A 20,505-nucleotide genomic window follows, 5' to 3' on the forward strand; every position below is an offset into this window, starting at 1 on the left:
TGCTCTGTAGTGAGCCAGCTATGGATTGGTCATGATGATGATGATGAGTATGGATTTGTTGTAAATATAATATATGCACCAATACGTCAGTACCTAAGTTTTTGGGGTTTTTAAGAAACGCATCGTTGACTCGATTTCCAATGGGTTTGTCCAACGGTTGCAGTCCTCTAACCCCAGTTCATATAAAAAACCGGTCAAGTGTGAGCCGGACTTGCATACAAGGGGTTCCGTAGTCTGAGCAAAATCAGAGTGCGCTCTATAGATCTCACCCTAAGTAGGTACCTACTACCTACCATATAGGTTTCGATTTCCTTGACTGGTCTAGACAGTCACGATACACAGGCAGACTACGAAGTGAACCTATAAGGGTTTCTTTTTCCTCTGGAGATACGGAACCCTAAAAATGTACTATAATGTACCTTAGTGCTAAAAACTAACATAGACAGTATTAATTACATTATTTAAGGACAAACAAAAACAAAAAGTTAATGTTAACTTTTTGTTAATAAAATTAATTATAATAAATATAATATACCTAATTAATGTTAATTATTTATTTCTCTGAAATGATCAGATGTCAGAATTTTCCTTGAACATTCACACGAGATATTTATCGTGAATTCGGTAATAAACAAAAGCCTTAGAATAACAACCACAAAAGCTTTAGGCAAGTAATGCACTTGCAATCAAGGGCAAATTTTACATGTGTTTTAAGGGTGTCTCCACACGTAAAGTTTTCAGCTCTGATCGCTCTATACCTACTTCTACGCTACAACTAGGTTTTTTTATCAGCGCTGAAACAAATAATTGGGTATTTTACTACTTTTGAATTTCTAGCTGATGCCCGCGACTTCGTCCGCGTGGATTTACGTTTTTCAAAATCCCGCGGGAACTCTTTGATTTTCCGGGATAAAAAGTTAGCCTATGTGTTAATCCAGGGTATAATCTATCTTCATTCCAAATTTCAGCCAAATCCGTCCAGTAGTTTTTGCGTGAAGGAGTTACAAACATACACAGACACACATACAAACTTTCGCCTTTATAATATTAGTCGGGACTAGGATAAAAATAATGACGTACCTACGCTGAAAAAATATTCAAATCCAACAAAGATTTACAAAGTTACAGGTATTTTAATTTTGGAGTGGGAGGGTCTTCTATCCTTTTCACGCAAAACGAAAATTTGTATGAAACCGCACGAAGCTACTATGGCATTAGTCAAAATGACGTCATAATTCTATGGGATTAACCGAGGACGGACGGACAGACAGACAGACGGACGGACATGGCGAAACTATAAGGGTTCCTTGTTTTCTACGGAACCCTAAAAAGTTAATGAAAAACAACCATAGCGGTAGATCTTATTAGAATAATGAGACAATGTGATAAGACCTTTATATAAGTACTTAGTCAGTGCATTGGCCAAAACAGCAGTTGTTTTGAATTAGACTTTCAGGCTATGCAGTTCATACCATTCCTTATCCGTGACGGTCATCTCTTTAGGTTAGGTACAGGAACATTGCTAGATCACTATCCTAACAAGTATCTATTATTATTTATTATACTTACTATTAGATATTATATTACCTACCCAATTTCATAAGACTAGTGGCCCGCCCCGGTTTAGTACGGGAGAGGAACTATTTATAACTAAGAATATTTTTTTATGCAGTGGATGACTTCGTGCGACATATTAAGGCTTAATTTCGAATAACTCATCAATGTATTCTTTTTAAGTTAATATTAACATGTACTTAAATAAGACATTTTTAGGTTTTCTTTGACACTATTGTAAAATTGATGGCAGATTGTAATTGGACTTTTATATTTTTAAGACCCTATGTATACACAATTTTGCAATTAATAAATAATCTAATCTAATCTACTGCATATTGAACCTTATTACAGTAGGTAACTAGAAATAGAACAATCAATTATTCTTTAACGGTAAATAAAATATTAATACATATTTATTGTAGTTGGAAATAAGTAAATAGATAGGTAGGTATTGCAGTAACTGTGTTCCTGAGTTTTATGTTACAAATTACGATAAATCACCAATATTGATCTTGTTAGAATCATCATGATCAACCCATCGCCGCGGCCGGCTCACTGCAGAGCACGGGTCTTCTCTCAGAGCACAGAACACTATTACCCTATGTCTCAGAGTGAGAAGGGTCTGGCCATAGTCTACCACGCTGGCCATGTGCGGATTGGTAGACCTTGTTAGAATAGAATATTTATAATTCTAGATGATGCCCGTCCGTGGTATGTATCCGTTATCTACATTAAAATATAAGATATTCTCGTCAAGGTATAAAGTCAATTTTTTTTTATATTTTCTTCAAAATAGTATTACAAATCAAGTCATGCATTGCCAGACACTTATAGTGTCGTGGCAACCCCCTGCCAGACGCACTTAAAGTTTAAAAGTTTACGGGTTATATATTAAGTTATTTTTTACACCTTATTACCTGTTATCTCCCAAAGCCACCATGAGCCAAACTTCGTAGTCGCTGATCGTTCCTCCCTGTGTTACGCAGAGAAACTTTCAGCTTTTATAAAATAACAAAGCTCTGGCACGCGCTGGCTCTCTCTCTAAAATAATAAGACGGCATTTTCGATGAAAGCTCTCAGTCGGCTCGTCATATTAACAAATTAACACAAAACAATATTAAACTAAACCTTCCTCTTGAATCACTCTATCTATTCATAAACGCCACATTAGAATCCGTTGCGTAGTTTTACAGATCTAAGCGTACAGATGGACAGACAGCGGGAAGTGACTATGTTTTAAACTAGGTAGGTATATCTATTTACATTATTTATAGGAGATACTTATTTATTTTTCTTTGAAAAATCACTCAGTCAGTCAGTCAGTCAGTCCTTTTATATATTTAAAGAAGATTGATATTAATAAAAAAAATAAGTAGGTAGGTAAGTAATTCATAGAGTTGGGATCAGGTAGAGAATATTATGATCTAATTAACATTATTGGAACCTTGTTAGTTATTACCTATTATTATATCTAATACAGGATAAACATTATAATATTCATGACAACTAGGTAACTCATAGTAATATGTTTAAACAGCAGGCTCCACGTTGAGTGCGGCATGATATTTTCACGTGCCACGCGCGCCACAGTTTCGATCATTGATATCGGAGGAATATTTACCCCTTTAGATAAACGTATAAGTGTTTTCTATAAATATTAGTTGCGAGTAGTAAGATCCGCGATACTATTCAGAAGTTCTATCATGGGCACTGGGCACGCACCTCTAACTTTTAACATAGGTAGTTAATTTAGTTCATTCATAGTTTAATAAATTTAATATCACTTGCTTTAACGGTGAAGGCAAACATCGTGAGGAAACCATGCAGATTTCCTGCTGAGAGTACTTTTAAAGGAATATTAGCCATGCTAATCATGACTAATATTCCCCTTTCCCCTCCAACTAAGCGCAAAGCTTGTGCTAGGAATAGGGACGATAATAGTCCAACGGCTGGGGTTTGAGCCACCGACCTTTTGGAATTCAGTCCGCTCCTCAACCGTTGAGATGAATTTAGTTGTTTGGTCGAGGTGGTTGGCACGACTACTTTTCCACCACACCAGCCGCGCTATGTGTGAACCCTGCTAATTACGACTCAAGAGAAGCGTTAGGGACTATCTTACGTAGACATCTAAGTATCTTCCTAAGTACTCAAGTGATTCGATTTGCGATCTATTATGAACTTCAATAAGTCAAGGCGCAATAACTCGCCGTGACCTCACTGTTTCATACACGACAGACGCCTTGAAAGGATTCTAGGTAATCTAATGAAATAAACAAGGAAATATATCTGCTAAACAAAATTTTAAATAACACAGGTCATGCACATCATATCTCACTCGTAGACTTTGAAGAAGCTGAAATGGCCATGTAGAATTGGCAGTTTGTGCTTCCATGTTTACCTAATCATGGCTTACAAGTTCATCATCGTCAACAATCGATAGATGTTCATTGCTAGACACAGGTCTCTTGTAGGGACTTCCACACGCCACGGTCTTGCGCTGTCTGAATCCAGCGGCTCCCTGCGATGCCTGCCTGCCGCATAATTGGCAACATCACTATTGGAGGTTATGGCAGCGACCTAAAGCCATAGTTCTGAACATTCATAAAGAGGGTAGGTAAGTATAATTTTTCAGTCAAAGTAAAATCTTCTGCTGGCCCTTTTTTTATTCTATTACAAGATAACCCTTGACTGCGATCTTGCCGTACTAAGTGTTGACGCAGTGCAAGATAGATGGTAAACGGGCTAACTTGTTGGGGGTGGCAGTTTTTTTAAACACCCATATTATCGGTTTCTACACGACATTCTACCGTAACGCTAGAGCGCTTGGCAGCACAACTTTGCCGGTTGGGTGGTAACTAGCCACAGTCCTTGCCTCCCACCAGACCAGATCAGAGATAATTCAGAAATTATAAATTCCAAAATCCCTCGCAGGAATCAAACCTGGTACCTCCCACAGCACTCAACGCTACACCAGGGTGGGCCTGGGGGGCTTACCCACAGATTACGTGGATGTGCTAAAGTTCCCCTTGTGTAGCTGAATCATCGGCCTTGGTATAGAAATGTTACACAAAAATAAATAATTTCATTAGTAGGTACTTAAAGCAATTAGTAAAAGTAAAAAAAATACTAAATGATGCCGGCCGACCACGATATCATCCAATAGAATCGGTTGGGAAATCGAACAAAGGATTAAAGGTAGGTAACCAACATAATGAATCGGTGTGATAGTTTTTTCTGTGCATTGAAATTATCACTAAGAACAAAACTGTAGCAACTTATGTACCTATGCAAAGCCGAAAACGTTAAAAGATGAAATTTTCTCCGTTCGGAAGCTGTTGTTGTACCTTTGGTATAGCCATAGCCCACTTATTGCGGTAAGTTTTATTAAAATCGATTGAGTCGAATGTAAGATAAAACGTGAAAAGCAGAGGACAATAGCATATCTTCTTCTTCCGTACCTGTGTTCCGTACCTTATGCCACGCTACGTGGGGTCGGCACAACATATCTTTTTCTTCCACTCACTTCTGTCAGAGGACAAAAGCATATATTATAAGCATATCAGCCATTAGGATAAAGTAAAGTATACCTTGTTCAACGGTGGACACAATCCCACGAGTAAATTCATGTTCTAATTAATCAGGGGCGGGGAAGAGGGGATATATTTTAACAATAGGTTTGGATTCAGCCCATGTCATGTTTGGATGCCCTTTACTAGTAGGTCATTATCATCATCAACCGATAGACGTCCACTGCTGGACTACCAGTGCTCTTTAAAGGCGTCGCAAGCCGAGCTCGGCACCGCCTGGCTCTGCGCCCATGTGCGTTGCACAGCCTGTACCATTGATAAAACCGCATGTTCAATATGGCTCTAAATAAGACAACCGCGAAAGGAACAAAAATGTTCAATCAATCAGCCTGACATAGGCCCCCCTCTTGTCGCACCACTAAACACACTCGTCCGCCTTCTTCATCCACCCCCTTCCAGCTACCTTCTTAAGGTCGGCAGTCCAGGGGTTTGGAGGCCATCCCACAATGCGCTTGCTGAGACGCGGTCGTACAGAAGGGTTAGGAGTTAGGAAAATACGTGTAGTGCAAAGTCGCGGAAAATAATTGTATACGCAGAACGCACACAAATAATGACTTTTAACTTAACTTGAGGTACTTGACTGCTGGTACGCAACAGCAAAAACATTCAGACGTTTTTGTTGCGGGCCTAATCAGGCACGGTAAGTTCTCAGTAATTACTTAAGGAACATAATCTAGGTACTGTCTGTAGGCGTAGGTAGCTAAATACATATGCATATAGTATATAGATAAATAGGGACTTTGCTTAATATCATAATGCGTATATTGTATTCGCACACCTCTCTCATACTTCTCTTAAACCTTTCCAAGCCCTACAAAATAAGTTCATGCGCATGACCACAGCTTCCCCGTGGTTCGTGGCAATGTAAACTTCCGTGGAGTTCTCCTCCCGACAATAGCCTATCACGTCAAACAGCTTTCCAAAAACAATTTTGAGAAAGCAACCAGACACTAAGACTCTTGTAGTTCAGGCAGCCTCCTAACCTCCGATAGTTTTTTTTTTAGTAGCCTGGAAGAGATCGCTACGTGTTTTGCTTTTTATGTTTTTCTGTACTACTTAATTTATTGTATATAATGATGATGATTAAGTGGAAATGATGTTATAAAATCTCCTTACTAGAAACTAAATGCAAATATTTTTGATGCAACAATTGCGACTTACATAATATATCTTCGACATCCAAATAAAAAATTAAAAAACTAAGTAAAAAGTCGTGCGTAGTACGGAAATCGGATACCCCACAGAAGAGAAGCAATGGGGTGGGTTTCATTGATTCGGTTTTTTTTCGATTCATCTCTATCCTTTACTTATTTCTTCCATGATGTGAGAATGAGATTTCTAATTTTCTGTAGATCTTCTTCCACGCAATCCAATCAATCAAATTGATGTTGCGGTTCCATTTTGTCATCACTCGAACTCCTCTTTTGGGCAGCATCCTCTCTACCTACATCCCATCCATCATATAGACGTTAGAATTTATAATGACTCACTGTACAGTTTCTTCGTCGTAACCACTAGTGACTAGGCTATCACAAGTCTAAACAATTAGCATAACTAAGGTAGGTATTTATCTAAGATTAAAAATAAGGTTACAGTACAAGCTATGTTAAAATTAATTATATACATTATTGTGTTAATTATAGATTATTATTATCTAAATATTAATGACAAAGTGCCCTTATGTTAAATGCAAGAAAAGTTTTTCAGTTTCATCGTAGCTTAAGGAAGCGAGCCATGATGCAATTTTAAATTTGGGGAACAATGCTTGATGTCACATAAATGCTTCCTACTTTGTTATAAATAAATGATTCCACATATGGACTGAAACGTCTAGCAAAACAAGTTTTAATTTTAGGCATAGGGATCTTGAGGAGGTCGGGGGTTCGATCCCGGGCACGCACCTCTAACTTTTCGGTGCGTTTTAAGAAATTAAATATCACAAACATCGTGAGGAAACATGCATGCCTAAGAGTTATCCATAATGTTCTCGAAGTTTGTGAAGTCTGCCAATCCGCACTTGGCCAGCGTGGTGGACTTTGGCCAAAGCCTTCTCATACTGAGAGGAGACCCGTGCTCTGTAGTGAGCCGGCTATGAGTTGATCATGATGATGACAGTATCTTCGTCAATCAGCAGTTCTAGCACAAAGTTTGTTCGTTACCGATAGCGCTGATAGGTTCCATCTTCTTCTCTAACTGGATCAAAGCTTTTGAGGAATACATTTCTTCTCAGTCAGGGGCTTATATGATATACTAGCTGCCCTGGCGAACTTCGTACCGCCTAACAGTCGATTAAATTTTTTTAAATTTTTCTCTCCGTAAGAACCATCCTCGTACTTCAAGGAATATTACAAAAATATTGATAAAAATAGAATTTGCAAAATCGGTTCAGCTGTTGTCGAGATTTGCGATCAGCAACACATTTTGCGATTCATTTTTATATATAGAGTGGTATATATCGCTATATATACGTAGGTATATATAGCGATTCTAATATTGCCATGAGTCTTTTAGTCCAAATATGGAGTGGAATTTTTTATTTCTAATTAGTTTCATTATAAAAAGATATATTTAAATTAAAAGCCCGTTTTAATTGGGTTGTTTACCTTTTTTCTCAAGCTTCAGTGAATTCAGTTAAAAAAAAAGGAATTAGGTATACAGTTAAGTACCTATGTACCATACGAGTATACTGCATAATATATTAATTGCATGCACTTAGGGTTTTGTGATTGCATGTAGGTATATCCTTGGAACTAGCTTATGCTCGCGACTTCGTCTGCGTGGACTACACAAATTTCAAACCCCGATTTCACCCACTCAGGGGTTGAAATATTTAAATGCTTACACACGTAACACCGAAAATTTAGAGGTGTGTGCCCGGATCGAACCCCAGACCTTCCGAATAGTAAGCCGATGTATATCCAAATATATAAAAAGAAAAGGTGACTGACTGACTGACTGATCTACAAATCACAGCTCAAACCACTGGACGGATCGGGCTGTTTGGCATGCAGATAGCTATTATGACATAGACATCCACTAAGAAAGGATTTTTGAAAATTCAACCCCTAAGGGGGTAAAATAGGGATTTGAAATTTGTGTAGTCCACGCGGTTGAAGTCACGAGCATAAGTTTGTTTCATATAAATTGATTAAACGGATGGACCTTTACGAATCCCGTGGGAACTCCGGGATTATCCAGGATAAAAAGTAGCCTATGTCCGTCCCCGGGATGTACCTAAGCTAACTGTACCTTTCATCAAAATCGTTTGTCTGTTGGGCCGTGAAAAGCTAGCAGACAGACAGACAGACACACTTTCGCATTTATGATGTGTATGGATTGGTAACTATAGCTTATGCTCGCAACTTCGTCCGCGTGGACTACACACATTTCAAACCCCTATTTCAACCCCTTAGGAGTTGAATTTTCAAAAATCCTTTCTTAGCGGGTGCCTACGTCATAATAGCTATCTGCATGCCCAGCATGATCCGTCCAATAGTTTGAGCTGTGCGTTGATAGATCAGTCAGTCAATCAGTCACCTTTTTAACAGACTTCAAAAAAAGGAGAAGGTTCTCAATTCGTCGCAATCTTTTTTTTTTACTATATATATTTAGAGTATGGAGTACCTATGGATTTTCTCATCTCTCTCTCACCTCTCTCAGAACGTGACGGATAACTGTCCCATCGAAATAACCAAAGAGTATAGAGCCCTCTCCTGCCCTCTCGACTCTCGAGGCATTTTATGCCAATACCATACAGAGCGAGACCAATAATTAATCAATGGCCAATACATTTTGAAGTAGGTAACTATCAGAGACTGACGAAATAAAGAATGCAACTGTGTTTAGGTAGTTACTTATAGGGACTAGGGAGTTAAATAAATCAAGGTTTTGCTATATTATTAAGTATAATATTAACTTTTTACTACTTAAATTAACATAAAAATACAATAATCTATATTAAAAACCTTACAATCACAGGTAATCGCTTAGCTCCAACATTTTTTCTTAAGTATAATCTCAATCAGTAGTTTTTTCACATCGATCAATAGACAATAACAATTTACATTTAATAACAGTCCTGACGTCATACATAGGCATCTAATATAAAATAGACGTCAAACTTCCTATAAAAAATTCAGTTAAGTATCGTGTTTAAAGTTTGAATTAACACAATTTAATTGATTTTACAAAAAAAGTTTTAACAATTTTTACAAAAAGGCGTTGATTTAGTATGTTTACAGTTTTTTGCGTCCTTATATTATCTCTAATTGATAAATTGTTAAATGATTAAGTAATAAGTACCTATTTAATATCATTTCAGTAGATCAATTTTACATCTTATTCACAAATTGGATTGATTATTTTTACTTGTAATTATTAATTTCAATAATTCGGTTTGCACATTTCAGGTTTCTTATTAAAAAAATATCGTACGTCGTCGTCGTCGTGTTATTGAACTATTTTTGAATTGAAATCATTTGCCATAACTGCCAGCGCTAGCAGATGCACTCGCAGAGGCCTTCGCGGACGCGAATGCTCCGCCGCTACCACCACACGAGCCACAGCCACCGCAGGAGCCGGAACCACAACCGCCAGAACCACCAGAACCGTAACCACCAGAACCGCCGCTGGAACCTCCGTGACCTCCTCCTAGTCCTCCAGAACCCCCGTGTCCACCGCCAAGACCTCCGCCAAGTCCACCACCCAGGCCAGAGCTACCTCCAAAACCACCGGATCCACCATATCCACCACTGCTACCGCCGCCAAACCCTCCAGATCCACCATGACCTCCACTGAGGCCGCCTCCCGAGCCCCCGCCAAGACCACCTCCGGAGCCACCGCCAAGACCACCGCCGTTACCTCCAAACCCACCGGAACCTCCATGACCTCCACTGCTACCTCCAAATCCTCCAGAACCACCAAGTCCGCCTCCAGAACCACCGCCTAGGCTTAATCCACCTCCATAACTTCCTGATCCACCTCCTCCAAGACCTCCAGATCCACCATGGCCACCTCCTAGTCCACCTCCAGAACCTCCTCCAAGACCAGATCCTCCACCAAATCCTTCAAATCCGCCAGTACCCCCTCCAAGACCACCTGATCCGCCATGACCGCCTCCATTACCACCGCCACCTCCGAGTCCACCTCCAGAACCTCCGCCAAGGCCAATTGAGCCTCCAAAACTAAGACCACCAGATCCACCGCTGCTTCCGCCAAGTCCACCTGATCCTCCATGACCGCCACCGAGTCCCCCTCCTGAGCCACCACCAAGTCCACTTCCAGAGCCACCGCCAAGTCCGCCACTTGCACCGCCTCCATATCCTCCAGATCCACCGAGACCACTACCGCCGCCGTGACCTGCGCCAAGTCCACCTCCTGACCCGCCGCCTAAACCGCTACCGCCGAAGTCACCACTACCGCCGAAGCCACCACTGCCGCCTTTTGGGAAAAAAATAAAACATTACAAAAAAATCAATCAAATCAATCAAGGTACCGGACTGGTTAGTAAAAAAACCGGCCAAGTGCGAGACAGGCACGCGCAACGAGGGTTCCGTACTATAGTCGTATTTTTTCGTCATATTGCACGATAATTCAAAAACTATGATGCACAAAAATAAATAAAAATCTGTTTTAGAATGAACAGGCGGGAGCCCTTTCATATGATACCCCACTTCATATATTTATCTTACTTCGAAAATTGAAAATAGTAATTATTAGTTTATGACCACAATTTAATTTTTTTTGTGTGATGTAACCACAAGTTCACGGTTTTCAGATTTTTCCCCTAATGCTAGCTAAAAGACCTACCTGCCTGCCAAATTTCATGATTCTAGGTCAACGGGAAGTACCCTGTAGGTTTCTTGACAGACCGACAGAGACAGACAGACAGACAACAAAGTGATCCTATAAGGGTTCCGTTTTTCCTTTTGAGGTACGGAACCCTAAAAAGCACGGTAGTAAAAAGGTAGGTGTTCTAAATAGGACGTCTGCGTCGATCTTCATAATATTATTATGTAGGTATAGGTACCTATGCAAATCTAATAAAAAGCTAACAAGTTAACCTTGACTTTGAACTTGATTAACAAGATTCACTTGTTGTGTGCTTACTTTACTTAAACCAGTAATAAATTATACATATTCACTGAATAAACGAATTGGTACAAAAATAAGTACTTAAACATTGAACTTTTGAATCCCTAAGTGGTCTTGAAGAATAACACTTTCTTATTTTACTAGGCTTAGAAATCAGTATCTGCACTCAATATGTAAACTAAATATTTATTCAAATTACCAAGTTAACAATCTAGATTTACTCCTCAGCTGTTTTAAAATGAATATGAACTTTCACGAATTTTTAACTTGAAAAGATAGTAAGATGTAAAAGGGTAGATCTCTGATTACTAACCTTTACCACCACCCAACCCGCCGCCGGCTCCACCGCCGAAGCCACTGCCGCCGCCGTAGCCGCCACCATTTCCGCCACCACTGTAACCACCGCCGCCGCCGTAGCCACCATTTCCAGTAGTGCCGGTAAACGCGAAGCCACCGGATTTGCCGTCATCGGACTTTGTGTAGATCACTTTTTCGTTACCACCGCCGCCTCCACTGCTGCCTCCGAGGCCACCTCCAAGGCCACCACCGAGGCCACCTCCATGGCCACTACCACCTCCAAGTCCACCTCCATGGCCACTACCACCTCCGAGGCCACCTCCATGGCCACTACCACCTCCGAGGCCACTACCACCTCCAAGTCCACCACTAGCGCCAAATCCACCTCCAAGATGGTTGAATCCAGAGGATACTTTGCCAAGAATTCCGTTTACTCCTTCGCGGATGGCATCAAGACCTCCTCCAAAGCCACCTCCGGCCCCCCCGCCTCCGCCGCCTCCAAATCCAAAGCCGCCACCTCCTCCATAACCAAATCCGCCACCACCGCCGCCGCCGCCTCCACCTCCATATCCTCTACGAACTCTTACTGAAAATAATAAAGGTACCTGTGTTATTTTAGCGGCTTATAAGATCATGGCCTGTGGTGATCTTTGAAAGAATTTAGTTGAAACGACAACGAGGTCATTTTCAAAAGACCAGCAGCTTTAACTGCCTCAGTTTATGTTGTGCCTAGTATCTAATTTCTTTTATTTGGATAGGATAGTGGATAAATCAGCACATTATAAAACGTCGTAGCATGATAATAATTATTGCAAAATCGAAGAGCAGCCCCTATCTAAACAGAATCGAAAAACTTAATCTCATAAATCATCATAACGATAAAATTCTGAAATTAATAAGATACATTATTAGTATTTTTGGCTAGTTTATTCCTGACATTTTATCTAGGTCATCTAGGTGTGATATATTAATTTTCATGCTAAGAAAGTAAGATAAGGGTAAGCTTTTACCACTTTGACTTACCATTTGCACTGGCGAAGGCCAACAAAATCCCAAAGACTACACAGACCGCCCTCATGGCTGCGGTTTTACTAACTAAGCGTGAACACAATTATCATCCTTTTATACATCTTCACTTATCATAATCTACGCAAGCCCGCTCACGAGAACAAAAGCATGCGTATACCTATAATGCCTATACGGGGAAAACGGGTAACTTAAAATTCACTAATGGATATTTGCGGAATTGCTCGAGTTTTATTGTTAAGTCAGGTAATATTCCACAGTTTATAGAAAATATTACTTATGCAGTAGATACATCACGATTAATGATTTAATACGATTTTAATTGGTGTTAAAAATGTCTTACGTAAACGAGATAAGTATAGTTTTTTTGTTTAATAAGATTTTTATGTAAAGTAAGTACTGTAAATTAATTTTTAATGATTGTTACAGTTCTAACAAATTAGTAAGAAATAATCATGAAGTCATATTAATAAAAAATTAATTTTTGTTAATATGACTTCATGATTATTTCTGATTCATGATTATAACGCGACTGCTCTGCCAAAAAATTAAAAAGTTTTTTTTAAATTTAAAGATACGATAGTGGGCATAGGAGGAATCTTCAGGTAGTGACTGTGGCAAAACCATGGCAAAACTGACAGCTATCGTCTAACTACGACGCCTTGCAAATAATTCGCCGATATCTCCAAAATAGCGATGATAGCCTAGTGGTTAAGACGTCAGCCTCCTATTCCGGAGGTCGGAGGTTCGATCCTGGTCATCCACCTCTAACTTTCCGAAGTTATGTGCGTGTTAAGCAATTAAATATCACTTGGGTGCATGGAAAGGAAAACATAGTAGGAAAATCTGCATACCTGAGAGTTCTCCATAATGTTCTCAAAGGCTCATATTTATCTAGATGATGCCCGCGACTTAATATGTTCTAAAAGGTGTGTGAAGTCTGCAAATCTTTCTAGGCCAGCGTGGCTTACTATGGCCTAATCCTTTTCATTCTGAGAGGAGACCAATACTCCGATTTGGGTTGATCTTCATAATGACGATGATCTCCAAAATCTCCAAAATAAAGAAGTTTAGCGAACCAAATCTATATCTATATATATAAAAGAAAAAGGTGACTGACTGACTGACTGACTGACTGACTGACTGACTGACTGATCTATCAACGCACAGCTCAAACTACTGGACGGATCGGGCTGAAATTTGGCATGCAGATAGCTATTATGACGTAGGCATCCGCTAAGAAAGGATTTTTGAAAATTCAACTCCTAAGGGGATGAAATAGGGATTTGAAATTTTGTAGTCCACGCGGACGAAGTCGCGAGCATAAGCTAGTATTATATAAAAAAGCTTACTGACTGACTGACTGACTGATCTATCAATGCACAGCTCAAACTACTTGACGGATCGAGCTGAAATTTGGCGTGCATTTAAGCTATTATGACGTAGACATCCGCTAAGAAAGGATTTTTGAAAATTCAACCCATAAAGGGGTAATATAGGGGTTTGAAATTTGTATAGTAGGTATGGTTGTATATGCGGACAAAGTCGCGAGCATAAGCTAGTGGTTAATATGCTTCGTCATTCAAATTATGGTTTTTCGTGGGATTTTCATGGATAATTGAGACAAGTTAATTTATCTTGTGCATCGCTTTTCAGACTAAGTATCTTTACTTATTAAAATATTCTCACGGCAAATTATGTACACCGATTATTTCGGGTTATACGAAATCATATTTTTTGTAATGCGCATTATTAGAAGAGGTGGAGATAAAATCATGCCAGTACGGGAGGTATTTCCAAGGCCTTGAAGGTCAAGCCATCTGACATCTTGCTCGAGAATACGAGCACAATGGAAATTATACATAGGTACCTAGAACTGGATGCTATACCATACCACTTTGCAACAATAAAAGATCATAATAGAATAACAGGTATACGGGGTTTTATATATCTGTAGCTTAGATCCATAGCTTTTTAGGGTTCCGTATCTTATATGGAAAAACAGAACCTTTACAGATTCACTTTATTGTCCGTCTGTCCGCTTGAGGTTATCATAAAAATATAGAATAAGATAATGGCCTATTGCATTGGAAACTTTAAGTTAGCAAATTCGGAAAAGTGCTGACTTTCCAAAACTCAATTTAAACTCAAACTCAATTTTATTTTACAAACGGCCATGTCCAATTATAATTAATGTAAGTACCTTTGTTATTACGTTTGCTTTTATTATTGCACTTCGCTACTTACCTTTGTTTTTGCGGCGGTCGATTTTGTCAGATGAACTAAATATTTATTATATCACCTAGGTATTATCAAGTTTTACAATCTATATCGTAAAACTCTGGTATTATAGGTAGGTCGGAACCTACGGAATCCTCGGTACGCGAGTCGGACTCGCACCTGGGACAGGTTTTTTGTCGTATGTTTCACGTTTTCTACGCAATCTTATAGAATGTGAAGATACTCGACATGACCATAAAAACAAATTCGCGGGCTACGCACATGAAAATAAGAAAATATCTTATAGTAACTATAGTATTAGTAGGTATCCTTAGAACTATAAATTGTGACTTCAGAGTGATATTCTGAATCGATGCGATGCTTTTTTTTATTCTGAGCGGAGAGATGCTCCGTAGTTGAGATGGCAAAGGTAATATTGGTAGTATATTTGTTCCTAACCTCAAAGGTTAAATAATAATTTATTATGCCTATCTAAGTAGTTTTTCTTCGCGGCCGGTCACGATACGCGCTAGATGCATCGCGCATTGTTCGTGTAAAAAACCACATCCGTGTACAAGTGCTGTAACCATCTTATCTGATGTCATCTGGATTTTATTGACTTTATAATTGAGCTACAGGAAAACTAAATATTTTGATATTCATAATGGGTAGGTACGTGCAGTACCCCAACTTTATACATTCAGTATAAATAGGCTGGCTTCTCCGTATGAGGGTCTTGGACTGTAGAAATAAAATGACGTGATTTTTTGTACAGCAGTGGTTTATGGGGCTAGAATTCATTATTAAAGAGAATAATTAAAAAAATCATGATATCAATTAATTAATAATTATTAAGTAGGTAATTATCCGCGGAAAAGTGCTCGACCGCGCGAGTGGAGTTTGAAACGCAGAAAAATCTTTTTTAACCATAATTTTTTTAACCTGCATTGTTATTTACTTACGTAAAAGCGTGGAAAATACACATCCATTCGTTATAACGTAATAAGTAGGTATTTAACTTATTTATGGAAAAATTATTTGCATCATAAGTTTTTCCTAATTTTCCGCTTCTGCCGATTACTAGATTATTTCAGCAGTAAATAAATCGTAAGTAAAAATAAATAAATTGCAAAAACTAAAAGTAATTAAGTAACTGATTAAAAGCCGTGATGGTTTAGTGGTTAAGACGTCTACCTCCTATCCGGGATGTCGGGGGTTCGTTCCCGGGCACGCACCTCAAGTTTTCGATGTGCGTTTATGCATTTAAATATCACTTGCTTTGACGGCTTGCGCTTGACTGCAATCACACCAAACAGGAGATGACGACGTATGCCTGTGAGTTCCATTAAAATGTTCCATAAAAATTATTCATTCATTCATTCATTCAGTCAGTCGTTAATTCATTCATTCATTCATTCATAGATGTGTGAAATCCTGCAATTCGCACTTGGCCCGCGTGATTTCTCATTCCGATAGGAGAGCTGGTCTCTGTAGTGCGCTGGCGATGGGTTGATTATGATGAGCTAAATAAAATCGTGAAAAGCCATCCAGCCATCCAGTATATCGTGTTAACTTGTTTATGGAATTTATTAACGTATTTCACAAGTTTCTCCTAATTTTTCACTTCTAGCGAGTACCACGAGTTTTTTTATAATAAGTAGGTAGGTATATCAGCGTTAAAACACTGTAATAAATGTATATAATTATATGTACTTAAACAAATTCCAATGATAGATCCAATAATCAATTTATTGTTTGTAACAGAAAACGAAATTCTTATAAAATTCTATTTACTATAAAAAAGTTGTTAAACAACGTACAAACATAATCTGGATTTTTTTAAATCTATCGATGACTATCGCCCTCTGTTATAACTAAACTGAAGCTGAACTTGAACACGTCAAGAAAATCTTTTGGATTCGCACTAATGCCTTATGCCTTATATGGAAAATTCACGCTTAGTTTAAGGCTTTTGCGCTAGATGGCGCGTGACCAAAGATGACGACTTTTTAATAGATTAATAGATAAGTTATCAAATCTACAAACTATGATTAACTACAATCTTTTATTATCAGGGCTTGGCGGCCCGTATGCGGTGGCGTGACTCGTAGCAACACCCCCACGTCCTGTGCTGAAAGCGTTAGCAATTGCCGTCGCACCCCCTGGAGTACCGCTACTGGATCTACTACCCCAACCGAAGAACATCGGGAAGTACGTTCCAGTCGGCACCTTCGGAGGATAATCATCACGTTCTTCATCATCATCTTCCTCTACAGGCCTCTTCACTTGCTTCCTTTTAGAGACACGCTTCTTAGAAACAGTCCTTGGTATTTCTTCAGAATCCGGTTCAGTTAACTCCGGTGTGATTATAGATTTTAATGTAGTAGTTCCGAATTCGAATTTTTCAGTAGGCTCGGCTAATTCGGTTGATTCGGTTACTTTGGGTATTTCTGGTAAAGCTATAGGGTTTTCTGGGATCACCGGTTTTTCGGGCAATTGTTCGGTTTGCTCAGGTCCTTGGGGGTAGTAGACCTCGTTTTGTTGAGGATAGTTTAGTTCTGGTTGCGTTTGGCGGCGTCTGTCAGGGACGTAGTACTGGCTGGTCTGAGGCTGGTACCGCTCTTCAGGCTTGAACATGAAGGCAGCCATTCCTCCTCCGTAGGCCCGAGGGTTGTAGTATGGGTTGTAGTAACGGCTCAAGGAAACTCCTCCGCGGTTGATGTCACTCGATCCGTAAGAAACTGTCGATAAAAATCATGCCACTTGATTATAATAGGTAGGTAACCAACATTTGCAATTAACTACGGTTTTCAAAAATCTCCTGGGAATTTTAATTTTCCGGGCTAAAAAATGGTGCAGAAATGCAAGCTATCTCTGTAGAACAAATTTCGTCAAAATTAGGTTGACATATGGACTGTGATAAGTTAGCAGATATATACTCGTCACATTTATAATAAGTATAGAGTATGGATTTTCATGCCTCGCAAATGAAGGAGAGGAAATGCAATGTCTAAGCTACTATACGAAATTAGAAAAGAAATAGTTTCTGCCATCCTATTGAAAACATCTATTGCTTATCAAAATGAATGATGCCACTTTATTTTATACAAACACCGCTGGAACGCATACCATAGTCGAGTGGTTACCCAGTTTTACTTATAGTTCCATAAAGGTTGCTGGCGAAAAGCGTTCTTCAGAAGAACATCACTACAAATTAACTGAACTATTTTGTTAACTAGTTAATAGATTTCAAGATGGGGTTATTCAAAGGGTGGATCAACGAAGTCCTGAAAAGCTGGCAACGTATTGGCGGTTCCTCTGGTGCTGCAAATGTTCATGGGCAGCGGTACTTAATCACTTAACATTAGGCGGGTGCCTGCTCGTTTGCTCGCTATTTTATATAAAAATCCACTATTTGCTAATGTAAATATCAATTGGATCGCATCACAAGCATGAAACATTGTGTTGAAATAAATCCTTAAACTATTTAGAAATACAGCCCAGAACGGTGTTTCCAAAGTAAAATTCTATTGTGTCGAGATCCTTAGTTTTTTTAATAGTCTACGGTTCGTAATTATCTAATTTATCTAACAAACTCACTTGAATCCACATTAGTCCCATAATAGGGGTACGGGTATCCATTCGCCTCCCACAAAGCACAGACGAAGAGCACGCAAAGACTCTTCATTTTCAGACTTTCAGATAAGCACTAGGTTCCCTTTGTGCTGTCAAGGGTGTTGTGTCTTATGAGGTTGTCGAGCTATTGTTGGTGAGGAGTAGTCGACGCGTTATATAGTCCAGTCTGGCACGTCTCATTGGGATTCAGGGCACGATGGTCGGCGTGCGCCTGGGCATTCTAGGGCGTTTCAGATTGGGCGTATTTTCGGCGCGTATAAGATTGTTCAGCAAAAATTGTGGGTGGATGTCGAGGAAGATGGGTTGTGCCACACATGACATACTTTTTCCGGCGCTTCTTCTACTTGTGGTCTTTTGACTTTACTACTCAAGTATTCTAACTAGTAATGTGTGGTATAGCTTTAAAAAATAAACGTTTTTTCTTTCTTTCTTTCTAAGATGGAGTATTGTGTCGAGTTCATCATCATCATGATAAACCCATCAATGGCCCACTAATGAGCATGGTTCTCTTTTCCAAATGAGAAGGGCTTATAGTCATTGTCATAGGGCATAGTCTACCACGCCTTGTGCAAATTGGTAGAATTCACAATCCTTTGAGGACATTATGGAGAACTCACAGACATGCGAGCTCCTTACGATAAGCATTTTTCTTTACCGTTAAAGCAAGTGATATTCAATACCGGTTTCTCGAACTATGTGCCCTGACCATTGCCACTTCAGTTTCACAACCCGTTGAGATGTGTGTCATTTCTGATCTGATCACGTCGAGAAACTCCAAGCATAACTCTCACTGTATACAACGCGTGTAGGCAAACGCATTCATTTATGCTTGAACGCACATGTGCCTAATGCACGGAACATCCGCGCCGAAAAAACACTCAATGTGAAACACCCCTCATCATTTTACACGATTCGGCAGTCCTCTCCAACCGTTATGGGAAACTGGACATCCTAGAGACGCTGCTGTGAATGCTCGGCACGTCTCTACTCTCTCATCTGGTGAATGTGAACCGTTGAACTTTTGGTTTTGTATTGTGGTATTGGTGACTCATGAATGTTTTTTGCTTCCGAATTTTGGGTGAAAATGAAAAATTGGTGAGGTTTTCTGAAATAGAGCTTGACTATAATTTTCGGGCTTGGTCAGCGTGGTAGACTATGAGCAAAATCCTTCCTTCTTTGAGAGGAGACCCCTGCTCTGTAGTGTGCTAGCGGCGATGGGTTAATCATAAGGATGATGCTGATGTATATAAAATGAAAAGGCGACTGAATGACTGACTGAGTGACTATCCCGGTGTGAGCGCGCGTGGGTGATGTGCCGGTGTGCGGGGAGTCCCCCTGTCTCATACCCCGATTGCCATCTCAACCTGTCGCGGACTATAGTACTTAGCAAGTTGTACCAACCATGAGTTGTGTAAAATCGTAGTTTGATCGTGCATAATGCGGAGATCGCTATCGCCAGTATAAACGGTGGTCGATGTGGCCACGTCGTCGTGTGGCCCTTTGAGGAAGATGAATGAACACGTCAGCGATAGCGCCCTGCGCCTGCTCTTCGTGGAAAAAGCCTGCAATGGGAACTGGCGTACCATGAGGAAAGTCAATAGATGCATTTCAAATTGTCTCAAAACTATGAATCTTACTTACGTAAGTACCTACCGTTTGTATAAAGCACAGACGTTTATGGATTTCTACTCGGTGGTATAAAATAACTATGATTAAACTCCAATTCACCTAAAATTTATAGGAAACTAGCTGATGCCCACGACTTCGTACGCGTGGATTAAGGTTTTTAAAATTCCTGTGGGAACTTTTTGGGGACTTTTTTGTGAGAAATTTTCTGGGATAAAAAGTAGCCTATGTCCTTCCCCGGGTTGCAAGCTACCTCTGTACCAAATTTCGTCAAAATCGGTTGAACGGTTGAGTCGTGAAAAGCTAGCAGACAGGCAGACAGACAGACACACTTTCGCATTTATAATATTAGTATGGATATTCGAAACTTTTTTTAAGAAATAAAGCAACTCAACCAATGAAATAAAATAAAAACTCTAACTCACTTGTGAATAATAGCACTAAAAAAGTCATAGTTTGATTA

General features: G+C 39.5%; 2 protein-coding genes across 6 annotated transcripts; both read right to left on the minus strand.

The window, feature by feature from the left end:
* Positions 1-9,024: 9,024 nt before the first annotated feature.
* LOC117993278 (uncharacterized) lies at positions 9,025-12,691 on the minus strand. Of its 5 annotated transcripts, none has more exons than XM_069504600.1 (4): positions 12,558-12,691; positions 11,902-12,120; positions 11,551-11,793; positions 9,025-10,583 (listed from the first exon to the last, which is right to left on the minus strand). In XM_069504600.1, exons 1-4 carry the CDS (start codon positions 12,610-12,612, stop codon positions 9,619-9,621), a joined length of 1,482 nt encoding a protein of 493 aa, XP_069360701.1. In that variant the 5' UTR covers positions 12,613-12,691; the 3' UTR covers positions 9,025-9,618. The 5 variants fall into 5 exon arrangements, with proteins under 5 accessions (XP_069360701.1, XP_069360699.1, XP_069360688.1 ...); XM_069504598.1 differs by having other exon boundaries at positions 11,890-12,120; XM_069504587.1 differs by having other exon boundaries at positions 11,551-11,823; positions 11,854-12,120.
* Positions 12,692-16,661: 3,970 nt separating this feature from the next.
* Positions 16,662-18,532, minus strand: LOC117988718 (uncharacterized). Its single transcript, XM_034975896.2, has 2 exons — positions 18,381-18,532; positions 16,662-17,521 (listed from the first exon to the last, which is right to left on the minus strand). The coding sequence occupies exons 1-2, from the start codon at positions 18,466-18,468 to the stop codon at positions 16,836-16,838; spliced, it is 774 nt and encodes a 257-aa protein (XP_034831787.1). The 5' UTR covers positions 18,469-18,532; the 3' UTR covers positions 16,662-16,835.
* Between the last annotated feature and the right edge of the window lie 1,973 nt (positions 18,533-20,505).

Source organism: Maniola hyperantus, chromosome 2 (genome assembly GCF_902806685.2).
Source record: "Maniola hyperantus chromosome 2, iAphHyp1.2, whole genome shotgun sequence".
Classification (NCBI taxonomy): Eukaryota; Metazoa; Arthropoda; class Insecta; order Lepidoptera; family Nymphalidae; genus Maniola; species Maniola hyperantus.

Bases quoted from the DNA above. Each gene is read 5' to 3' on its own strand.
- LOC117993278 (XM_069504580.1), bottom strand. From the start codon at position 12,612: ATGAGGGCGGTCTGTGTAGTCTTTGGGATTTTGTTGGCCTTCGCCAGT. The intron at 12,121-12,557 runs GTAAGTCAAAGT...TATTATTTTCAG, and splicing joins GGCCTTCGCCAGTGCAAATG to TAAGAGTTCGTAGAGGATAT. The intron at 10,584-11,550 runs GTTAGTAATCAG...TTTTCCCAAAAG, and splicing joins CGGGTTGGGTGGTGGTAAAG to GCGGCAGTGGTGGCTTCGGC.
- LOC117988718 (XM_034975896.2), bottom strand. From the start codon at position 18,468: ATGAAGAGTCTTTGCGTGCTCTTCGTCTGTGCTTTGTGGGAGGCGAAT. The intron at 17,522-18,380 runs GTGAGTTTGTTA...TTTTATCGACAG, and splicing joins TGGGACTAATGTGGATTCAA to TTTCTTACGGATCGAGTGAC.